General features: G+C 38.1%; 1 protein-coding gene across 1 annotated transcript in view; it reads left to right on the top strand.

Moving 5' to 3' along the window:
* Positions 1-26,103, top strand: part of LOC122803809 (extracellular calcium-sensing receptor-like) — a 276,909-nt gene that overhangs the window by 16,953 nt on the left and 233,853 nt on the right. The window contains exon 2 of the mRNA XM_044073495.1: positions 22,891-23,718. Within this exon, the coding sequence (XP_043929430.1) occupies positions 22,891-23,718 (828 nt within the window). The remainder of the gene's footprint in view (positions 1-22,890; positions 23,719-26,103) is intronic.

Here is a 26,103-nt window from a genome sequence, read left to right as displayed (position 1 = left end):
GGATCCCAGGGGTGTCCCATCCATTTCCCATACAGTCGTCCAGCTTCTTCTTCAATAGGGCTATACACATACCCTGCTAGACATGGGGAGGGAGTGTATTTTACAGACAGTGTATTGTGTGGGATACTACACTATCCTGCCAAAAAGTCCTATACATGTCACGGACCAGGTCAGGGCCTTGCATGCATGATGCGTGGGTGGGGTTTGTCTTACAGATATGCAGAAATGCCATCAAGGCAGGTTTGGAAATGGCCTTGTATGCCAGACACAGGTCACCTATAATCAGTCTGCATGAGACTGAGTACAGGGACAGGGCTTTCAGCCTACCTGTATTGGATAGGTGTTACAGACCCTGGATTTGTCTGGTCAGGAACCTCTGTGGTCTCTGCAACTGCTGCATTTGCTTGGTAAGGATCATGCCAAAGGAGCCATTGTACTTGGTAATGCATCTAATATGGGTGGGGTACAGGGATGTTGTGGCCTCCTGGTTCCTGGATGACATATCCGTACTTGTGAGGTGGGCCATGTAGACAGCCTTCTGTACAATGGTGCCCACATGGATGGAAACTGTCAGGTTGCTATCAGCCTTGGTGTACAAGTCGCCTCACACCTGATTGCATGCTCAGTACATTATTACTGTCATAATTAGTGTAGATGACATCTGCCACAGCAGGGAGAATGATGCCTCTCCTGGCATTCAGTTTGCAGAAATGCTTCTTGCACTAGTCATTAATTGGGTGAGGGCCACTTGGGGGATGCTCACATCAGTAGGGGAATGTAAGACAGTGGCTAGCTTGCAAGCATCTGTACACCTGGTCAGCCACAGACCACTGCTTTTGTCCTGTACCTCATATACATATATCTCAAACAGTAGAGGCCCCCAGATTGATCCTTGTGGTACAGCACTTTGGAAGACTCTACTACTAGAGGTGGGTTCCACTAATCTGATTGAGTGGGTACTATCATTGGGCCAATTAGCTACCTATCTGATAACATACAGGTTGATGCCTAGCTGTGTAGGCATTTGTATCCTGGCCGCCTTGGAATTATTGTGAGAGAATTGGGCTAGGTGAAGGTAGGCACTGTTGGCCATGTTCCCCTCGTCCTTGTGTTTGTTGACGACTTCAGAGAGGTTCAGAGAGAGAGGTTGACCAGGTTTAGCAGGTCTGATCTCCCTTTGACAATACCATGTTGTGTGGGCTCAGGCATTTTGAGGTTGCTGATGTCCCTGTTCATAATGTATTTGATATTGCCTTCCATGCCCTTGCAGAGTAGGCTAGTTAGGCTACTGTGCATATGATTGGCTGGGTCAGTAAATTGCTCCACCTTTGTGTATAGGGATGACAGTGGCTTATCCTCTGTGCAGATGAGATTACACCGGTGCTCAGGCTTTGGTTGACTATAGTGCATAATGACTCTAAGGACTCATGCCTGTGTTCATGTATGATGTAGCCAGGGATGGTATAAGGCCTATGGAGACTTCTGTGTGCTGCCTTTGAGAGGGCATTACGGACCTGCTTCCTGATGATGAGGGCTGGGGTCAGGTGCTGTGCATGCACATGTGTACAAATGGGGGGATAGGGGGTGATATTTACACTTCACTTGTCTGCAGCCAATCACCTATATCTATGCCATATGTGTATGTGGTGTTATTGACCACCACTACAGAGAAGATCTGTGTGTTGCCACTAGGATTGCAGACACATGTGTGGAAGGCCTAGTGATTGGCCTTGGTGGATGTGTCCAATTTGCACTCAAAGAAAGTCTTAGGGTGAGTCACCTGTGACCTTATTTGCTTGTGCAGACCAAGGTGTCATTGCTTCCAATAAGGCACCTGTTCCTTCTTGGCCCTTTTCAGCAATTATTTTCAGCTATTTGTGTATTGCTGTTGTCCACCATGGACATTTACCCTACCTTGAGGGAGATGATGTTGCCTTGTCAAGTATTGCTGAGTCCATCCAGCTATGTAGGTGCCCACATAGTATTGTGTATCCAACTGATGAGACATTGGCTGTAAAGCTACTTCTACCTGCTCTGAGGAGATTTATAGTCAGTTGTGTAAAGTTAATTTTGTTTGGCCCTGATGGGGGGGGGGGGGGGCAGGGGAAATGGTGACCTGAACAGTGATGCCTATGTGGTCAGATCTTACCAAGGAAGATAACACTGTAGGAGTGCTACAGTGGCTACTCTTGTTAGTTAGAACTAGGTGCTGGATATTTCATCCTGTCATAGGAGTGCTGACCGGCTGATCCACTGCATTGCCATGACAAAGTTGAGGAATCTCTGTGCATTCATGTTCAGGTGGTATAGGTCATGCACACTATGGTTGGGTAGTTGAAGTCACCCAGGAGCAGGGTAGATGATTGAATCCTGACAGATTCCAGCAAGTCCCAATAGGTGTGGTGGGTGTCCATAGTCATGGTTGGAGGCCTGTAGCTAGCTGTGATTTGAGTAGGTGTTTTGTCAACTATTAACTGCACTCAGGATGTCTCCCATGCGTCATACTGTTTGGCCAGCATAAAGGTGTGTATGTTATTAGAATGTTCAACACACCACCTCCTGTGGCTTTGCAGTGCTCCATTTGGGGTCTAAACGTATGATAGGATGAGTAACCTGGCAAGGTTAGTGTGTTCTCCACAGCTACAAAGCATGTGTCAGTGACTGCACAAATGTATCCTACAGGACAAGGTATGCTTGTATTAACATGGGATTCATGCTAAGACACCTGGCTCCTGTTGGAGCAAGACATCTGCACAGAGTCACACATCACCAGTGGGCAAAGGCTGGAAAATAGTGTAACTTCATGAATCTAGCTGAAACACACTTAGTTGTCAAAAAAGACGGTGTCGCATTCACAGGTCTACTCTGCAGGATATGACATCTGACAATCAAATGTATGCTATTATGTTATGACCAGTCTTTAATGGGTTGCCATTGATGTGGCAGACAATACACAACTGCATGAGGTATTGACTACAAATGTGAGGTAGACATGTGGTCAGTCTGCAAAACTCTGGACAGTTGTCAGGTATGTGCTCAGTATACAACATATGGTTCAACACAAACTTATGCACCTGTTGTATACTATGCACATACCCTATATAAGTCTCTTACATTTGTAAGACAAGCAAATGTATCATAGTAGCATTCACAGGTGACATATGAATATTTACAACATCCCAGGTAGCTGGCCTAGCAGTGTTGCACACAGTATTGGACAACAGAAATTCCAGTAGTAGTCATACATGAGCTGACCTTTGATGGGGGTGACTCAGGGGCCAGAGATGTGATCCATGCCAATGCAGACAGGGCAAGCAGGAATGGCCATAGGTGATGGACAGCAGCATGTGAGTCCAGCAGGTCTTGTTGCGACCTAGTGTTTAACTTCCTATTTGACATTATTGCATCCCCCTTCTGCATTCCATTACAAGCTTACATGATTGACATACCTGTTATAGTGCTGAAGAGTTTCCTCAGAATAATGGAAATAGTTAGATTTGTGTAGTCGCAGTCTGTCTTTCTGTAGATGGGTTCAGGCCTGTGTTGCATAGGCAGCAGCTTGCCTTTTGTAGGTAATGCTCATGAGCAGGTGATGGCCTGTGCACTAGTTGGTGTCTCTCACTTGCTACTTGCATCCATAGCAGCTATGTTGTCTTTTGATTAGCCAATGCCATAGCAACACAGTGCTGCAATTAAGTCCTTCATGTGGGCCTTGGCCCTTTTCCTTGCCTGTGTGGCGGACATTATGGGGGTGTGGGGGCTAAAGCTTTACAGATGGTAGGTGGAAATACCTCTCAGGACAAGACATGTGGTGACAGCTCAACAACATGGGGGACAGAGCTCCAGAACTGGGTGCAGATTGTAAGTAAGTATTGCTGTTATACACATAGAGGATTGTTAGATTAACAGGCTTTGTCTGGACATGCATTTTCCGCATGACTTGATGTCTGACAGTGATATGTCTCTGACATACCACTCAACAGTTGAGATGTCCACAGACTGCCCAGAGTTTTGCCTGTTATATTTCATCTGTTCCTCAGACATCTGTTTTTGAGAAATCATGAGGATAATGTGAGGATTGTAGTCAGTAAATGTTGACATCCATTAGTGTATTGGACATCATATCCTTCAAGAATGTTATGTTACAACAAACCCTGTAACACCAGCAACTGTTTCAGTTTGTAACACCATTATGTAAGATATGTCCCTCTTTTCAGACCACTGTCCCTCAAGTATGTTATGCTTTGTCCAGATGTCTTGCAGTAAGAGGTTCAGAGGTATGGTGTATCATTATTCAGGGACTGCACTCCTGATATTATTCCAGTGACTTAGCAGACACCTGGAAGTGGTATGCGGCAGTGGCCATAAATATGGTCCCACACCCTGGACATTCTGGGGGAACCTGTACAGTTGAGAGTTATGTATATCTGGCCATTGTTAACAGACTGCCAAGATTGTGTAGCAGTGTTGTGTGTAAATGTTTGTTGGGCTGAGTAGGGAGAGTAGCAGATGTGAGTGTCATAGTTCCTTTTCTATCTGCCTGTGCATGCTGCTACAGTTTCTGGTGGTCTATCAGGTGTACACGTTTGTAGGGGCAGACTGTGAAATGTCCTGTAACACCTCAGGATTCCCAGTAGACTGTGAGTTTGGCCAGTATATGATGGTGTAGTGTGTGACTGCCATTCAGGATATGTTTGTTCAAACAGTCATTCTACTCTAGAGTTCATTTGGGGTACTGGTATGTTGCTGTGACTGTGGTGCAAATGGTTGTGGGTGGACATTTCTGCACCAATATCTGCTTTTCCCTACAGTTCCATCCCTGTAGTGCAAGATATATTTGGAAATACATGGGTAATTCCCCAGAGCAGATTTGGGGTAGTGTTGTGTTGGTCTTACTGTTGTTCAGAAGGTGCTGGGTGAAATGGCCGGCAGCTCTCACTGTTTTTCTCTAATGTTACATGACTGCAGTCATACCTCTCCACCGTCCAGATGTCTATACACTGTCCAGATGCGTGGCTCATATGTTTGGTCTGTTCCCCATAACAGTTGTGGGTTCTGACAAATCACTCTGATGATGTCAGCACTGACATGAGTAAATGATGACATTCATTTGTGTTTCAGACCTAGAATCTATCAGGACTTACATGTTAAATCAAACCATGCTACTCTAGCAGACTTCTACATGTATAACAACCATATTTCAAAGATGTCACTATTGTTTGCCCTTTATCCCCCTGCTTTGTCAGGCTTTTTACAGATGTCTTGCAGTAAGAGGTCGGTCATCTATATATATATATATATATATATATATATATATATATATATATATATACTTGAGATTGCACTAAAGTTAGGAAAAAGGAGAAATTCCCCACTCCCCACTGTACCAAGATATACATTCACAATGCCGAAGTCATAATAACGTATGCAGCAACACATTTGTTAATATGGATCGTAATATTGTAGTTCGGCATTGCAGACCTTGAGTGCCATGATTTCGAACAAGTGGCAGTTGTAAAACTGTCATTCCACATTTTGATTGTAAGCCATGTATGTGTGTGTGTGTGTGTGTGTGTGTGTGTGTGTGTATGTATATATATATATATATATATATATATATATATATATATATATATATATATATATATATATATATATATATATATATATATATATATATATATATATATATATATATATAAAATATATATATATATATATATATATAGATAGATATAGAAAGATATATATAGAAATATATATATATATATATATTGATATATATATTGATTGATATATATATATATATATATATATATATATATATATATATATATATATATATATATATATATATATATATATATATATATATATATATATATATATATATATATAAGAGTACTACAGATATATATTTTTCTCTTATGTTGAATGACTGCAGTGCATGATATGCTTGTAATAACATTACAAATTTCTACAACTCACATGATGTAGAGGTACATTGCTGTGATTATAGTGCACAGGGTCCTGGGCCTAAGACTTGGAAGTGATTACTTTTTTTCATTAATATTAAATGACAAGAATGCATGATATGTTTGTAAAAGCATTAAAATATCCCCAACTCTGATGGTGTAGTGGTACATTGTTGTGATTGTAGTGCCAGTGTCCTGTATTTGAGACTTGGCAGTGCTAATTGTTTTGCTGCTGGGCAGAACAAGGGCTGATGGAGACAGAGTGATTAAGGCACTTTTAAGCAGTTATAAGTGGGTTTGTGAGATTTTGCTTGAAGCTAAGTAATGCTAAGAGACGGTTAAGCCCTCTTAGCTTTACTTAGCACCGCTTACTCCCACTTACACCAGCTAGGCATAGTTGAGCAGTGCTAATCATTGCTCAGTTTTCATTTTAGGGAATATCAAAATAATGACTTTTAATTAATCATTACTGACATATTTGTAAGTGTATATGATTTACTTTACATGACGTCCCTCTATGTGCTTTCATTGCATTACCATGGCGTGTGACTATACTGTATGGGACACTTGTGTCTACATGGGTCATTTCACATGTTATATGCACTCTCACTTGCATTTTAGATGGTTGAAACCTTGGTTGAAAAATATCATTTACTACATAATTTAAATTTAAAATAATAATTTTAACACTGCTTTCCCCATAAAAAAGTGCCTGCCTTGGTACTCGAATCATGAATGCCTGCATGCAAAGCCAAGACTCTAACCACTATACTATCTAAACGTGGGAATTTTAGTTCTATATTTTTATTTATCTCCTATGGGATGTTTAAGCAATGCTGAGCAGAGGGCCATAATGTGTACATATGCTCAGCTATGCTTAAACATACCTTAGAATGGAAACGAAAAATAAATTAATGCACTCACTTTATTTACATGTATCTGTACTCCTTGTCAGTCACAGTAAGGGAAATTGTAAAGGGATACATAGCGACAGATTTTAATTATTGCTCTTACAAACTTAGGAAGTGTGACTGGTTTTCTAGCAAATCAATGGCAAATCACTTGGGGTTTAAGTCAGAACATACTGACAGATATTTGGGTTTCTGACTTCATACCCTTCAGGACATCTGTGCTAATGCAAACCTTTTATTCTACCAACTTTCCGAGTTTGTAAGTGCAATATTTAAAAGTGTCCTGATTTTTGTGCCTTTGTCCACCCATTATTTATGGCTTTGTACAGTCTTCTTGCTGTAGGATGTTGAGAGGTATGTGAGGCAGGGCATTCTGTGGAAACCAATACAATGGTGGGGTATGGTCATATGGCACTTGTACAATGGGAGACAGTTGGGTTTCAGTCTTCATACCCTTCAGGAAGCCCATGCTAATGCAAACCTTTTATTCTATCAACGTTCCAGGTTTGTAAGTGCAAAATTTAAAAAGTGTCCCTATTTTTGTGCCTTTGTCCACCCATTATTTATAGCTTTGTACAGCTTTCTTGCTCTAGGGGGTCGAGCGGTATGTGAGGCAGGCATCTGGGCATTCTGTGGAAACCTGTACAGTGGAGGGGTATGGCCGTACGGCACTTTTACAATGCAGGGTGTGTGTGATGGAACCTGTCACACACCCCCTGCATTGATTTCTTCCTCCCCTATCAATTTCAGAGTCCGCGGACACTGAACTACTCATTTTATTTGATTTCAGTGTGCATGGACATTGAAATGCTTTTCAAAAAGTGCAGTATGGCACTTTCTGAATGCAGGGGGTGTGTTAGATGTGCATGCACTGCTTAAACATGCCCTCCTGCACTCAGTAGTGTTCGTGTCCATTTAGCCTTAGCAGCAGCGTGCCTTCATGAATATGTAAGGTGCGCTGTTGTTAAAGCTAAGGGTAAATGGACACGTTCACTCCATGCAGGAATAGCATTATTCCTGCATGGAGTTATTGAATCCAGGGGCTTGTTTTTTGAAGGGGACAAGCCCCCTTGCACCACCTATGTGAGAGACTGCACTCTTACTCCCACTGCAGATTATATATAGTAATTTTGCCAAACTGAAATCTAAGCTAATGCACAGAAGGTTAATTACAGATTATATGGAAGCAAAACAGTCACTATGTAAAATTAACTGGACTGAGGTGTTCAGTGGAAAAACTGCAGATGGAATTTTGAACGTTTTGAAGAAGAAATTGAGTGCATAAAATCAAAAAAATGTTTAACATCAGGATCTAGGCATACAACATCAGGGGGATATATTTCCATAAGAACAAGATATCTGACTAAGGTGAGAGACAAAAAATATAAGAAATGAAAGACAGATTGAAATACAACTTTGAAAAATGAAATAAACACACTGGACAAACAGATTAAGCATAGTGTGAGACAAGATCAAGAAAAATTTGAAGAAAATTTATATAAAGATATTAAGCATAATAGGAAACCTTTTTATAGATACATAAGATGTGGACGGAGTAACGACACACAAATTGATAATCTGTGTGCAGATTCTAAACTTTATTCTCAGACACAACAGATTATAGATATATTTACAAAATCTTATGCAAAACAGTTTGGCTCCACAAAAAGGGTGATAAGTTGTCCGGTTGACATCCAGGTTGCTCCAGATACTGGAATCAAATTAGATTATATTGAAAAAGAGATGCACAAACTGGATCCAAATAAAGCACAGGGAGGAGACTGAATTAGTAACAATGACCTGAGAACAAAAGCAAGAACTTACAGTACCATTATATCTATTATTCACTAGGTCATATAAATATGGGAAGATTCCTCAAGGTTGGATACATGCGCTTATTAAGCCTGTCTTTAAGGGAAAGAGGAGTAGGACTAACTCAGAGTCATATAGACCCATAAGTCTACTTTCAGAAAATTAATGTAGAGGGTAATACTGGATAAGTTATTGTCAGAACTGGATAGGTTGGAACTTGAAACCATATATTAGCATGCATATGTTGAAAACAGATCTGTTACCACCTGTAACATGATGTTCTATGACAATATAATAACAGCTACGAATGAGAAATTGTGCTGTGATGTAATTTATATAGATTTAACTTCAGCATTTGTCAGGGTCATACAGAAAACACTGATCAATAAATTAGTACAACTATGTATTGATGTACTCTTGATAAGATGCATGGCTTACAAATAGGATATGGCAAGTATCATACAGCAATTGGACAGATGAAATCCTTGGTTACAGTCAGTGTGTCTCACAGGGCTCTGTAATAGGCCCTTACTTGTGTAGATTGTATCTTTCAGACCTTTTTCATCTGAGGTGTTCTACAGTCTATATGTAGATGACCTGATATTGGGTAAACTGATTATGTGTGTTACTGATAAGGCATATCTGCAAAATAACTTGAGAAATTGACCATTTGGGCACAGGAGAATAATATGCTGATAAATACATCAAAAACTAAGCATATGAGATTTGGGAGACATAAATTGAAAGGTGAATATTTAATATAGCATACAGTGATTGAAACTATAGACTAATTTAAGGACCTGGGTATATGGTAGATTCGGCTATGAGTTTTTCTAATCATGTCAACCAATTGTTTAATGTTAGTTATAGAACTATAGGTTGTATAAAAAGATTTAAAAGTCTAGGAAATCAAAAATAATGAAGTCCTTGTTTGTTAGTTATATTAGACCCAAACTTGAGTATGGAATAACAATATGGAAACCCTATAAGAAAACAAGCATTAGTATACTGGAAAAACTACAGCAGAAATATACCAAGGGCATCCATGGATGTGAAAATTTAAGTCATTATGAAAGACTAAAATATTAGGTGGTGTTCCAAAGATCAAATTACCACCATAACAGCTATAAATAAATACAGTCTGAGGGTCATGCTGCTCAATGCTAGAAGTCTAACTCTCAAGAAGCACTCTTCAAAATGGATAACATTGATATTTGTGCTGTAATGGAGACCTGGTTTAAAGCAGCAGAAAGCACCCCTTCGCTACCAGGCTACATAGGAAAAGCTGTAGGAAGAATAACATCCTCCACTGCTCGAGTATGCACCCCAGACATATAACTAGGAATATAGTCAAGAATCAAGTTTTACATCACAGGAGGCTGTATACTGATGAGAATGATCTACAAGAGACATTAGTGAATTTACGAGTAGATCTTGCTGATAGGGGATACAAGATACATGAAGTAGACAAAGCTATAGAGGAAACAAATATCCTGGAATGTAATAAAATTAGACCATATTTCTCTGAAGGACATATTACTACTGTACATGATGGAGGGAGAAAGGGCACAGAAATGATTAATAGGTTGTGCTTGACTTTCTCTAGTGATGTCAATAAAATCTGTGACATAGTAAAGAAGAATTGGCCCATTTTATTGACAGATCCAGAGATTGGTAAGGTTGTAGGCCATATTTCCAGATTTAGTTTTAAGAACAGTAGAAACTTGAAACAACGTTTATGCTATAAAAGTAACAGAATGAATGAAAGATTCACTTTGCAGCATAAAGGCACATATGCCTGTAGGGCATGTAAGATTTGTTCAAGTATATGGTCCACTTGCATGGTCAAACATCCGCTGCATTTAACACCTATAGAATTTCATTTTTATAATGATTGTTGCACCAAAAATATAGTGTATTTAGCCAAGTGCAACCTATGCAGTGCATTCTACATAGGTAAAACTAACCGTATGTTAAAAGAGAGGGTTATGGAGCACTTAAATGATATACGCAACAATAAATCTATAAATGCACTAGCTAAGCATGTATCTGACTGTGGTGCTCAGCACACCTTTAAGTTTTTAGTACTACAAAAAAATTAATGAAAGTCTTAGAGAAGGAGACATTTGTAAAGAGACTGAATGTATAGAGCTAAGGTGGATAGTTGACTTCAAGGCTTATACTCCCCCTGGTTTGAAAAGTGCTGTTTGTTTAAAGCCTGTTTTAAGGAAAGGGGTTTGCCCCACTGATTTTTTTATTGCAAGTTTTTATTGGCTGCTTTACATATTTAAACTGTGAATGTATTTTAGTTTTTATTAAAGTCTGAAGAAGAGGGTGACCTTGAAAGCGCTCACCTTTTATTGGAATAAAGTGTGTTTCACTCTACAGCAAGTACGCCTTTTTTTTTACAATATATTCGTGTTTTGGGTTTATTGGTTCCATCATTTTCTTACTTTTTGATCAACCCATATATGACTAGGTGGGCTGCAAACTGGCTCACAGATAGAACCCACAGTGTGAAAGTAGCAGACTCCAAGTCAGACTGCTGGCCAGTCATGAGTGGAATCCCACAGGGATCGGTCCTGGGTCCTCTCTTGTTTGGCATCTACTTCTCAGAAGTCCAAGCCAACACAGAGGGACTCTGGCTGACCAAGTTCACCGACGATTGCAAGCTGAGAGCCATTATTAACTCCCCAAATGATGTAGATATCCTACAGAAAAGCCTCATGAGACCAACGACTAGCGTTGCAACCATGGCCTTAAGCTTAATGCCAAAAAATACGTCATCATTCCCGTTAGGAAAAACTCAGTTCCCACTAATTACCACATTGATGGTAGCCCACTGAACACTGATCTGGGGACACAAGTTGACAGCAACCTCTCCTTTGACCACCACATTGCCACTGTGGTCAGAAAGTCCTTCTATGTGGCACATCTCATTACCAAGGGTTTTGCATCCAGGAAGAAAGAGGTCATCATCTCTCTCTACTTTTCCCTCATTAGACCAGTCATTGAGTATAATGCCCCATTTGGCATGTACCTCACTAAGCACCTGCAACAGCTGGAAAGGCCACAAAAGGGGTTCCTATCAGCAGACCGAAGACGCATGTTTTCGAATGCATCTTGGTCGAACTGACAAAACCGAAACTGCAAAATATCAAAGTGGCATGTAAGCGAATTCTTTGCCTGGGAAAGAATTTGCTGGGCTGCTTCGGTACTTTGTCGTTTTCAGCACTGTAGTGCAGTTTTGGAGTTAGTATATTTAATCTTATGTTTTAATGTGCTTACTTTTTTTTTTTTTTTTGTTGGAACAGCGATTTTTTTCCCTTGGAATAAAATAGCTGTTCTGACAGTTCGGTTTTGTAAGCTTTCGCTTGCATGGGGTCGATTAATCACTGTTCACTTACCTAAGCATTCGGTGATCTAATATAGACCCCACAAAAGTACCTCACAAAGAGGATCCCAGGCCTTAAACACATGCCCTACATGGACAGACTCAAAAAACTCCAGCTTTTCTCTGTCTCATATCATCTACAAAGAGGCAATCTCTGCTTGTCTTACAAAGCCATGTCTGACACAGCCCTGTTAGAAATGTTACACCTAAAGAAATCCCAATCCCTCTGCACCACATGCTCCAGGGACCTCAACTTCATTACCACAATCAACACAACATGCTGGAGGGACAGTTTCATAACCCAGAGACTACCCATGCTCCGGAATAAACTTCTCATACATGTCAAGCAGAGCACCTCACTGGCCCTTTTCAAGACAAATCTTGATGAGTGGATGGGAAATAGAAAGTTCACCCCAGGGATCACTCTGGTGACTCTATTTGATAGAGGCACCAAGAACTAAGAGTGGCATGATGCCAGGGCACTTCTATGGTCTAGGCTTGTAAAGGCTCCAGGGCCGTTGGCCTAGTACACACCTATGAACCTATGAACTTGTACAGTGCCTCTTACAGATATCTAAGAGGAGATCTTATTCAGGTATATAGGGCATTCAGAGACAACTACCTCTGGGAATGTTTGCGGTTATCAAAAAGTACTAGAGAATCATCAGACAACCTATGTAGAAGATTCTATAGGAATGAGAAGTGTACTAATTGGTTGTCTGACAGAGTAGCCGATGCATGGAACAGACTACCAAACTGCATTAAAGCAAGTACTAGTTTAGATATTTTTAAGAACAGCCTGGACACTTATTATGGGAACAAGTGTTTTGCATATTGACAGACTAGAAGGTCATTAATGTCTGCGTTTGAAATATTTGTATGTATGTATGTATGCAGCATCTATTTTCATTGACTTATCAATACATTTTCAACATCATCTGTTACCAGAAAATACTCACAGAACTTTCATCCCTCAGTCCGTCCCACTCAGACTTCTAATGTTCTATAACTGTCTCACAAACAGACAACAGGTGGTAAAACAGTGCCAATACTTTCCACCTTTACTACTTGTTTCCATTGGAGTCCCACAGAATTCAATACTTGCCCCCTCTTATTCAATTTCTTTATAAATAAACTTCACACAGCCTCCAAGTACTCAACCATAACACAATATGCTTATGATGTCACCCTCATAAGTTTATAGGTTCATAGGTTGGTACTAGGCTATCAGTCCTAGGGCCTATACAAGCCTGGCCATAACAATTCCCTGGATATTTCTTCCCACAATATTTACTTCTCTGGACCCTGTCTAGCAGGGCGACTGACGTGATCCCTGGGGTGAATTTCCTATCGCCCATCCAATCGTCAAGGTTCCTTTTGAAGAGGGCCAAGGAGGCGCTCTGCTGGACATGTATGGGCAGTCTATTCCAGAGTATGGGGAGTCTCTAATGTCTGGTCATCTGCTCCTTACCGACCCTCTCAAAACTTAATGACTTTACCCAGGATGTCTTATTATCCATTAAGACATGTCTAAGAAAAACCTAAAAAAATAGTGCTGTTCACTCCAAAACATTACTCAGACAAAAAACAATCTTTCAAAATACTCATCTCCCTGCCTCATGAAAAAACCCAAAATGTAAAGTCTCTTTCTTGATAATACAGCCATTGACGTCACTTGTCTTATCAAATTATTAGGTATGATAATAGATGATTATCTTAAATTCGACCTGAATAGATAAAATTGCATAAGAAAAACTAATCAAAAACTAGGGATGCTTTAGAAAGCCAAACATTTTCTGACCCACCCAACTAAAGCTACACATGTCACTACATACCTTCTCCCTATACTTCTTTATGGTGTTCCAGTCCTTATTTTAATTATCATCAAGCATCACAAAAATCAAAACTCGAACAATGATATAACTGGCTAAATTTGCAGCAAATTCTCATTTCAGAATCTACCACTGTATAGCACTAAAAAGACTAAATTGTTTAGAGCTATCCTATCAACTAACATGTGCACAGCTTCTTACCACCTATAAACTTATTCAGAATCCATCTGCTTGTCCAGCACTAAATAACATACTACACAACTATGTTTCCAGTCCATCATTGTGATCCAATGACCAAAAACTCCTCTCCATCCACAAACCTATGAAATCTGCTGGGTTTAGTCTTTACTTGTACCATGTTTCTAAGGCCTGGAACTCATTACCTCTATCAGGTCAATACCCTTTCTCTCATCCTTCAAAACTATCCTGAAATACTTCCTAGCCAAACACCTTCTCTGTTTTTGCTCAACACCAGGATAAACTATATCCCTAAATATGAGCAGATGCTTATTCATATCTAAAATCTCTTTGTTCTCCATTCATCACTCACATCCTTACTCCTATCAATTTCTCTCCCCAACTTTCTTTCTAAATATACCATTAGCCGGCTTTTCTCTCAGTTCATGTTCCAATTCATGTTTGATTATATTAACTTGCCTTAAATTTCCTTTTAAACTGGCTACAATGTTTCTATTAAATCACTGTCATATAGCTTGTAGATATTCTTCTTAACCAATGTTTTCATATTATGTCTAATTTGATATAATTATTTAAACTGTAGTTTTTTTGTATTATTTTTAAAAACTAAAATAGTTCTTAAAATGTTTTTACTAATTTGGAGCTTTTCACCCGGGCTGCTGCTGAAACTGGGCTCCTACCTAGTTGTTGGAATTTCCTGGTAATCAAATGTCAATAAATAGTAAAAAATTAAAAAAAATATATATATATATATATATATATATATATATATTTATTTATATATGGTTCCACTTGAAATAATCGAATTACCATTTCATCGAATTGCAAATCATCGAGACCAAATGGTCGAAAACTCATTTCACCGAAAAGTCATATCATTGAATCCCAAATCATCGAAAACTATAAAGCAACTACAAATAACATCCCAGACAGTGTTTACCATGTTTATGTAGGGGGACAAGCCCCCCTGCACCCCCCATGTGTGGGTCTCCGCCCCCCACACCCTCTGTAATAAAATATACCAACTCCAAGGTCGCACTACAGTGGGGTTAGGAAATAACCTCTTTCCTCCACTGTAGTGTAACCTTGGAGTTGGTATATTTATTTACGGGGGGTGCAGGGGGGCTTGCCCCCCTGCATAAACATGGTAAAAACTTTGTGGAATGTTGTTTGTACTTGCTTTATAGTTTTCGATGATTTGGGATTCGATGATATAAGTTTTCGGTGAAATGAGTTTTTGACCATTTGGTCTCGATGATTAGCAATTCGATGAAATGGTAATTCGATGATTTCAAGTGGAACCATATATATATATATATATATATATATATATATATATATATAGAGAGAGAGAGAGAGAGAGAGATATCTAGGTATATATATACATACATACACGCACACACACACACACACACACACACACACACACACATATATATATATATATATATATATATATATATATATATATATATATATATATATATATCAGGCAGCTCGTGCTATTGGGCTACAGGACTGCAGCCCCTCCAAGCTGTAAAACAAAAAGAAAAAATAAAGATCACGCATGCGCATTTCCCGATATCCGGACTGCTGGTGAACCAGTCTGGAGCATGCACACAGAATCCAAACTGTCTCACCAGCAGTCCGGATTAGGAAGACAGCATTCAGCAGCAGCAAATATCCCACTGCATAGACTGGAAGGGGATTGGACTGCAACGTCTACAGGCTGGGTAGCACCCAGCTTGCTCTGCGCAACATTAGGGGAAGTACTTGCTCTTGGTGTGTGTGTGTGTGTGTGTGTGTGTGTGTGTGTGTGTGTGTGTGTGTGTGTGTGTGTGCATGAAATGCCCCAGTTGCTAAATGGTGGTGGGTAGAGAATACCACAGGCTTGAACCTTGTACCTTGGGCCCAGGTGGCAAAAGCCTGATTTTCCTACCCACTACCGTTTGTAACAAATTTGCAGATTTTTGGCTGGGGTGCCTTCTGTGTGGAGTCTGCGTGTCCTCCCTGTGTTTGTGGGGGTTTGCTCTGGTCTCCTCCGATCTTACAAAGATATATGTCTGGAGTGTTTCTCCCTGGGCCTCTGCTGAAAATTGGCTTTTGTTCCAAGTCAGACTTTCCTGGTTAACAAATGTTAAATAAATAAAAATGACAAGCATTTGAATTTCAGACTTCATATTCTTCAGAAAGTACATGGTAATACAAAATTTTTATTCTAGCAATTTTCTAAGTTTATAAGATGGATATTTAAAATTTGTCCTTATTTTTGGGACTGTCCAGGTTTTTTGTGCTAAGGTTGAGAGCTATGGTAAGTAACTGAATTCACTGAATATGTTTGGGGGCTGTATTCCCCCATTACTGGCTTTGTCCAGGTTTTTTTTGCTAAGAGGTTGAGAGCTATGGTGAGAACTGAATTCACTGCATATGTTTGGGGGCTGTATTCCCCCATTACTGGCTTTGTTCAGGTGTTTTGTGCTAAGAGGTTGACAGCTATGGTGAGAACTGAATTCACTAAATGGTAGCCATTTAAGTTTCAGTCTTCCGGTCTTTCACAAAACAGCTGATTTGATATAGTGGTATGTTGCTCTGACAGTTTTGCACAGGGTCCTGGGGTCAAGTCTTGGCAGTGAAATGTATGGTTGTAACACAGCATTTTATTCTAGCAACTTTCCAACATTATACAAGTGATGTTTAAAATGTGTCCCTGGTTTTTGGGCTTTTGCCCCCCCCCCAATAAATTTAGGCTTTTTCCAGATTTATTGTGCTGCAAAGTTCAGAGCTACAGCTGAGTGATGAGTAGATTTTACAAGGAGCTGAGAGCTGCAGGGGAGCAAAGGTTTAGTGCTGCTTAGGCTGAATCTTCCATTGTTAATAGCCCAACACGTAGAGTACTTGCTTTTGATGCAGAAGGCTGTGGGTTCTACTCCCACAGTAGGTAGATGCATTACTGATACTGTACTGTGTTGCAAAGGGGGTGGATGCCGCAGTGCTTTTTGGTGAAGATACCTAGTAACTATGAATCTGTTATGAGTTTGCCATCCATTCCCTATTGCAATATTATTAGCTTATCATTTTTTTAGTGTAACATAGGCAATTTATTCCTCAAAGGTAACAGACACTTTATTTGTAGATGAAACAATGAAATATAAGGTTGTTTGCTAGCAGCAACCTCTTCATTAGTTACAGATCTCTTTAATGTGGAATTATTTAGATGACGTTTACTTCAGAGATTGTGCATATTTACTGATACTGGTGGACTATAGAATTTTGAGAAGACTTTTATGATGGAAATGTTCTGAATTGGGCAGTTTTGTCATTATTGGTGCATGCATTTTGTTTCATTGTTTACTGGAAAAATGTTCAAAACAATACATTTAAAATGCTCTCTAAAACTGTACTGTATTGTACAAGGAATATAATTTAATACAATCAGGAAGGTTTATCAAAGAGCATGTCTATGTTTTGTGTGCAAGGAGCCTGTGATTTGAAAACAGCCCAAAGTTAATCTTTATCTGCCGCTGGCAAAATGTATTTTCTTTGAATGTGGGTTTCGATGCTGTTTCAATGAATGTGAGTTTCAAGGGCAGTTTTAATGCTAAGTCTGTTTTCATTGTGAGACTGCATTGCTTTGTTTAGCAGATATCTATTAGTGTTTATGCTGTAAAATGCAAAATAAAACTTTCAAGTGAAGTCCAAATTGTTGCAGAAGTAAAGCAGTATGCACATTAGTGTTTATGGTAAATGGGGTGAAATAGCCAAGTAATGGTTCATTGGAATGGCTGCAGTGGGGAGGCTCCATTCAACCATGATTTTGTGAGGGAGGAACGGCGGCAGACTCAAAGACAGCCCCGGCTGAACTATACCTCTCAACTGTCCAGATTTTTGCAGAATTAATACATTTTTGCTTCTTATTTTTGGTTTGTTCCTCATAAAATGTGTGGTTTTCTGGCAAATCATTTAGGAATTATGTCATAAAATAATGACAAACACTGATTTTCAGACTTCATAACCTTCAGAAAAATGCATGCTAAAACAAGACCTGTTATTCTATCAACTGTCGCAGTTTATGCAAGAGCAATTTTTAGTACTGTTTATATGTTGCCCCAATATATTTGGCGTTGTCCACATTTTCTGCATTAACAAGTTGAGAGGTACGTGCAAATAAATTGCTTTATGGAATTAGGCATATCCAAACCTCTCATCTGTCCCCGATTTTGGCTCAAAATGTTGCTCTTCCCCTAATAATCCCTCCTCAAAATGGCAATTTTGGAAAAAAACGTGGTGGGTTTACAATTAATAAATAACTGTAATATTCAGAGTTATAGATTACTTTTATTTCAGAAATGCATGTAGGTTATTTTATTTTGTCAGCTGCTCAAGTTAGCAATACTAATATTAAAAAAGTGTCCCTTCTTTGACAAGTTCTCAGCTGTATTGTGTGGCTATTTTATATTTTTGCATCACATTTTTGGTCCATTTTTCATAAAATTGTGTTTTTTTGGCAAATTAGTGGCAAATTATTAAAGACTGAAGTAAAATAATAATGACAGACATTTGAGTTTCAGATTTCATACCCTTCAGAAAATTCATACTATTGCAAAACCTACTATTCTATTATCTTTCTAAGTTTATAAGAGCAATATTTCAAAATTGTCCTTATTTTTGGGCCTTTGTCCCACTTCTATGTATGGCTTTGTCCAGATTTCTTGCTCTAAGGTTGAGAGGTATGACAAATGTGTCAGGGCCATTACAGTCAGCTAGAGACATTTCAAATTGTGTCATACAATTGCACCCCACTCCCCCATGTAGTGACTCTGAATGTGTCCAAGCAAGGCAAGGAGCAGTTATGCAGTGTAAATGTGTAGAGTATCCCCCATTCAAGGTAGACACAAGTACTACAGTGGCTTTTCATCTGTCCTTGATTTTGCAGAATGTTCTGGTTTCTGTCATATTTTTATACTGTTGATTAAGCTTATTATTATTCAGAAAGTACCTGCTGCTCTTAGTAGCAATGCTTTAATGACCATCAGGTAAGCTTGTCTGAGATTGTAAGATGCAAGTAAGCTTTAATAAGCATACTGTTAAAGAATTGCCAACATTGAAAGCCTTTCTGTTGTTGCCATGCAGAGAATACATACATAACTACATAATGTATAAGCCTTGGGTACTGAAATGCATATGACAGTATTTGTAATAAAGGACAGGATTACATTATTTTAAGAAGCTCATTACATTTGTTGGAGACTTGGAGTCATCTTTGCAGGCTTTACCTGTAAACTAAACAGAATGCCAATCTATCGTGTGTGGTCCATAACCTATGCAGTAATCCTTTAAGCAATGTATCTTGAGCTTGTTTCTTGTTTGTTTTTCATTCTTTACTTTGATTATGTTTTCCCCATGAAACAAATAGATAGTTGTTGTCAGGCAGCAAGTCTTTTTTGGATAAGAAACATTTTTACAAGTGGGGGTATCACAGAGATTGCTACTTTCACCATCAAATCAAGTCAAAAGTGGCAATTATTAAAATGAATGTCCTACATAACTGATATATCAATTTAATGCTACAATGATGAGAGTACCAAACCATTTCTTTCAAAAAATAAACAAAGATCTTGCCAGATTTATATGGTATCCTAGATCAGTTCAAATTAAGTACTCAGGGTTAATGTATCCTAGAGGCAATGGAGGCTTAAGACCTGCCGGATTTAGGGCTCTATTATAATATTATAAATGCGTTTAGGCTCATATCAATAGCTAACTTTTCAAAACACAAAGGATATTGGTCACCAATGTGGACTAGAATCTGGCACCAACATATACTCGGCTGTAAAATCAACCCCAAAGCCTTACCATTCATTTCTTCTAAAAATATCAGGAACCTAAATCTAAATGCCAACTTAATAGCCAGTGTCAAAACCTTCCAGGAATGGGTAAACACTCTAAAACTGGATAAGACCCTGCCCCTTCTCCAACCACTCCACTTGAATCCAAGTATCAGACTGGATAACAAGATGTTAAATCTGGTTGACTACCCATTAATTAAGGACTCTACAGTTTGGGATATATACAAATATAGAGATAAAACAGCACAAGAATTAAGAGATGCATTAAAAGCAAATAAGAAATATATAATTATTTTAAGACAGATCAGAGAGATGTTACCAGGGATAATTGAGGAGGAATATGTTAACGAGAAAGATCTGATGAAGCTTTCTGAAGTTTTCAAATCCCTTGCAACCTAAAAGGAAACAATCTTGAATGCATATAAACTTATTAGATCCTTCATTCATGAAGACACTATGCTTTTTTCCAAATATTGGGACAATAGGGCCACTATATTCTCAAGGGACCAGAAACTTAGAGCTATTAAATCTACCATCAGCTATTCTCCCTTTAAAATATTAATAGGTACACAACTGATGATCAATAATAATGCGTATTATACTCCTATGACCCTAAATAAGATTAATTCTCAAACTTCCCCGGCATGCAAATGCTGCTCCTAATCATGTACAAATCTTCTACATGTTCTATGGTTTTGTAAGTACTCATGGAACTTATGGGATTCACTTAAAGTGCAACTAGATAAAATGGGTTACCACCAATCTACACTGTGTTGGGAACTAGCCTTTTTGCATATTACAGATTTAAAACTTACCAAGATTCAAATGCATATATTAATCATGATCTGCCTACTTATTAAATTATATATAACCAAAAACTGGCTATATCGCACAAATTATCCTGGGGAGGTTTCCGAGCTATGGCTACAACCTACATATCGTCTCAAAAAACAATTATAATAGAGCCTAAGAAACATATCTACTACCAGAAAATGTGGGAGTCAATCTTTGAAAAGATTTTACTCACTTGATTATAGCCTAATAGTTAGCAGACAAATCCTGGCTACGGGGTACTGGGTGCCACATGTTAACCCTCTGATTGACATAGAACTGGGTTTAGCAATGATCACAGTACTTGATATCCTTGTAAAGCCTGTGACCCAGAAATATACATAAAAAATGTTTTTCTTGTCTTCATGTTTCTATGTAAACCTAACAGGTCTAACTTACCATCATAGTGTATATATTGTACATAGTTAGTAGTGTTTTAGACTGAAGAGTTATAGTCTGTATAATATCTAAACTGTTGCATTCAGCATTGTATTTAACAACCTTTTATTCATGTTCATTGTGACTGCCTGAGATGCAATCTAATAAAAAGTTATTTAAAAAAAAAATAAAGCTGAATATAAATTATAATTAGAACTACAGTGCAAGGAGAAGTGGTTTGAGTTGAGTGCTGCTTGTTTTTCTTATACTTGATTTTGACTGGCATTCCAGTAATGTATTTTAAAAGTAATTTATTTTTTCATGCCTCACAACCTTTTGTTTCCATCTAGATATTAAGTAAGCTGTCATGCAGCCAATGCATTGAAATATTTTTTTTCTTCTACACTTCATTTTGTCTTGATTGGACTCTCATAATGATGGTTTGGCTCCCAGGACAGCGTATTTAATTAAAGTTACAGTTTTTGTGCTTTTGAGCATAGCCCCTCCCCTTTCTAGTTGGCCATACCCCCTCCCATTGACTCCACCCATTCAGCTGTCTCCTGCATCTCCCCTTTGATTTGAAGTCACAAGCTGCCACTGATATATATATATATATATATATATATATATATATATATATATATATATATATATATATATATATATATGTAATACATGCATATATTTATGTATAATACATAAACACATTATATAGTATAGCAATAACCCATGGGGCTGGGTGTGGGTAATGCTGGATTTACCCACGGTTGGTGTGGTTACTGTAAGGAAGAAAAATTAATGACAAAAGCACTGACTAAAATAAAGCCATTACCTTCAGTTTTTTGGGTGTATGAGACTGTTTCATGTATGTTTAATGTCCTCTGTGAAATAAACTTACATCAGATCCTTTGCATCTTTCTTCCTTATGACTTAGCTGCTGTCTTGTAACATATAATTGTAGTCCCTAATGGTGTTCATAGTATGGAGAGTGGTCTCACTGGAAAGCTACACATCATCTGCTAATGTGGCAATCTGGGGAGTGGCTAATGCTAATTAGACATGTGCTTTCCCTCAGAAATTGAAGCAGCTCAAGATCAACTTGGAAGAGTGGTTTTCTAAATTTCTGTATTGAGTACATTTTCCTATAGGAAAATGAACACCATCTTTCAACAGCATTTGCCCATTCACTCCTATGAGAGCAGTCTTAGCTCATACCATGGCTGTGGGTAAGTAAAGTGGAGCCATGTGTGGTCATGAGTGTATGCAGGAGTGTGTGTGTGTGTGTGTGTGTGTGTGTGTGTGTGTGTGTGTGTGTGTGTGTGTGTGTGTGTGTGTGTGTGTGTGTGTGTGTAAGGGGTGCTTATGCTACTAGCATGCATGGGCTGGTGGGGAGAAGATTATCATTGTCAGGTCTAGACAGTACAGTTTTCAATTTCGAAATGAGTTAATGAGCCACTGACAAGGTGCCTCTACAATCTTTGCAGCTTTACCATGTCTTTGGTTTGGAAAGTCTTTCCTTTGCCCTAACTAGCCAACTTGCATTGACTAATTAACGCAAGCATAATTAATCTTTTTGAATCCTGTTCAATGACATTATAATAAATACTATACCACAAAGTTAGCAACAAATATATCCATCCATTCTGATGCAAATTTGATATATTTAAAATTATATCAATTCAATCTAATGTAGATTTTAAATATTTCTTCCAGATAAGTTATGCAGCAACTGTTACATCGCTGAGTGATAAAAATCAGTTTCCATCTTTTCTGAGAACAATTCCAGTCGATCACTTCCAGTCCATTTGCATAGCCCACTTAATCCAGTATTTTGGGTGGAAATGGGTTGGACTTCTGTCTGATGGCACTGACTATGGCCTGCAAGGAAGTCCTAAAGTAAAAGAAGAACTTCTCAAAGCTGGAGCTTGTATTGCTTTTTCTGAAACAATACCAGCAGTGTACTCTGAGTTAAAAAATCAGCATATAAGTAAAATCATTCAGAAATCTTCTGCTAATGTGATAGTGATATATTCAATTGATGTTGACCTCTATCCTGTTATGGAGTTGATTGCACAAAACAACGTGAGTGGAAAAGTCTGGGTAGCCAGTGAAGGGTGGGCACAGTCCTATCTGTTTTCTAAAAATACATTTTTGAGAACATTACAAGGAATGCTTGGTTTTCTGGTGAGGAAAGGAGACATATCAGGTTTCAAGGAATACATTTACAGTCTTAATCCTTATATGAATCCAGATGATATATTTCTGAAATTTTTTTGGGAGCTTGTTTTTGATTGTCAACTGCAGATTCTGGATAAAACTAATAACTTAACCAAAGAACTGAAAACATGTTCAGGAGATGAAACACTAGAGGGCATGAAACTGGATTTTTTCAAACTCACGGATTTAAGAAATACATATAATGTCTATAATGCCATATATGCTGTTGCCAATGCATTACATGACATGATTTCATGCAGACATGGAGAAGGGCCATTTGGTAATGGCACATGTGCAGTAATATATGATGTTCAGCCATGGCAGGTAACTGCTCAGCATCTTTGGAAATACATAGTCACTAACATTAGTTTGTCAGTGTAATGTGATGTTATTATGGTGTAGAAGAAATAAACCAGTAATGTACTCTACTATAGTGCCTTTACTATGCATAATTTAATATGTATACATTATCTTTCTTTACTTTTCCAAAGCTTTTAATTTTAAGATACACTTGATAGAACAATATTCATTCAGTCCTGGTGGAATGTGGGCATATGTTTTAATCTGCCAAATTAATTCAAATTCCTCTAATTTTAATTCCCAGGGACGCCCTCTGATGTTCCTACCTATTTGATTTATTACTATAAACTGGAAATTGTGCAAGGGATTTTCATAAGATGTGTTTTGCCAGTGCATTTGCATTGTTTTTTTTACTTATGTGATACTGATGCTCATAAATTCTTTGTTTGAGCATCCTTTCAGTTTTTCCCTATATAATAACATTGGCACTGTTGGCATAAAGCTGAATATACAACACCTACTGACTCACAATTATATTTCCCTTTTATAGCATAAGTTTTAGTCCTTATAGTATAACTAATACCCACTTTTATATGCTGACATTGCTGGCATCGACCACATTTTTTCATGCCCCAATTAGCTTTGGTTATTGGACTATTTCCTTACAACAAGCCCTTAAGGTTAAGGCCCCTCCTATAAATAATCCTTGGTCCTTCACCCAACTTTTTGCAGATATTATTATCTTCTACAATAAATGCCCAATTTTTAATCAAAATATTTTTTATTTCAGTTGCATAGAAAAGGTGGTCAGGAAACTTGGTTTTGAATCATAATGCATCATAGAGTTATTAAAACTTTCCTCTAATGCCAAAATTTGTTCCTGTTCTATATAGCCCCTCTGTAATATGGGCTTAAAGTGACCATTACTCCTTTTTCTATATACTTCATCAAATAACTGGTCAAAAAGTTGTTCTGGATAACCTCTTTTTGTAAACATGTATTTTAATGTGTGACACTCCAAAAGAAAATCTATTTCTGAAGAAACCATCCTGATGGCTCTAACAAGTTGTCCCTTTATAACCGCTCTTTTTTGGTGGTATGGGTGGCTATTAGTAAAATGGAGGAAAGCATTCAAATATGTGGATTTTCTATAAATAGTTGTCCTGTATCTCTTATTAATTCTATCCTTAGACAACTGTACATCCAAAAAAATTAATTGATTCTGTATCAAACTGAAAAGAAAATTCTAAAAAATTAGTAAACTCTGTTATGGCCTTCACGAAGATGTCAACTGTATTAGTTGTCCCTATCCATATGAAGAACATGTCGTCCTGGTAACGGGTATACCAAACAGCATTCTCCTTAAACATAATGTTGTGAAACAAGAGCTCCCTCTCCCAATATGCCATAACACAATTTGCAAAGCTACTTCCACAAGGGGATCCCATGGCAACACCCGTTTTTTGCAAGTAGAATTGGCTGTTAAATAACATAAAATTGTTTGACAAAACCAATTCCAAGAGGGTTTCAATCAAATTTATTTCTCTATGATCAATGCCCTTAGTGACTAAAAATTCATGGACCCATTCTATGCCTAGTTCCTAGGGTATGACAGTGTACAATTCTTTAATATCCACTGTCAAAAAATTATGTTCATCATTAAATTCTAGTTTGTTGATATTTTCTAAAAAAACTCCAGGAATCATGGCAGATTTGGGGTTCACTTTTAATTATAGGTTTCAATTTGCTATCAACCAATTTAGCACATGCATATGTAATGGATCTCTGTCCATCCACTATTGGTCTAAAAGGTGGATTACTAAGATTTTTGTGGATCTTAGGAGAGCCGAACAGAACAGGTGTCATTGGTGCTGGCATGCTTAAGTAGTGAAAAGTGTCAATGTTAATGCTGTTTTCCAAAAATAAATCATTAAGTGTTTCTTTAACTCCTTTATATGTACTATTAACCTCATTTAAGCTAATATGACTATCACTCTCTAAGATAGCAGACATTCTTTCAACATATTCTGTTTCATCCATAAACACGAGCCTGCCCCCCTTATCAGGCTTCATTACTCTCATATTACATGTTTTTAACAAATTCAGAAATTCTGACTCATCAACAGACATATTTCTTTTACTTTGTTTATGCTGTGTTTTATTAAGGATAGCTCTAATATCCATTTTGCATATTTGTTCAAAAATAGCAAGTGTCTCATGTGTAGGGTGATTGAATTTGCTAGAAATTCTTAGATCATTCACCATACACATATTATTATCCAATAAAACAGCCAGATTCATTTTCCGGACAAACAGTTTCAAGTCTATGATGGTATTTGCAATATTAGCTCGTTTGTTCGGTACAAAAGTTAGCCCCTTAGAGGGGGACATCAACTATCTCTCTAGTAA

Source organism: Protopterus annectens, chromosome 6.part0 (assembly GCF_019279795.1).
Source record: "Protopterus annectens isolate FY-2018-M chromosome 6.part0, PAN1.0, whole genome shotgun sequence".
Classification (NCBI taxonomy): Eukaryota; Metazoa; Chordata; order Ceratodontiformes; family Protopteridae; genus Protopterus; species Protopterus annectens.
Note: the sequence above shows the minus strand (reverse complement) of the source record. Positions and strands in the feature narration are given on the sequence as shown.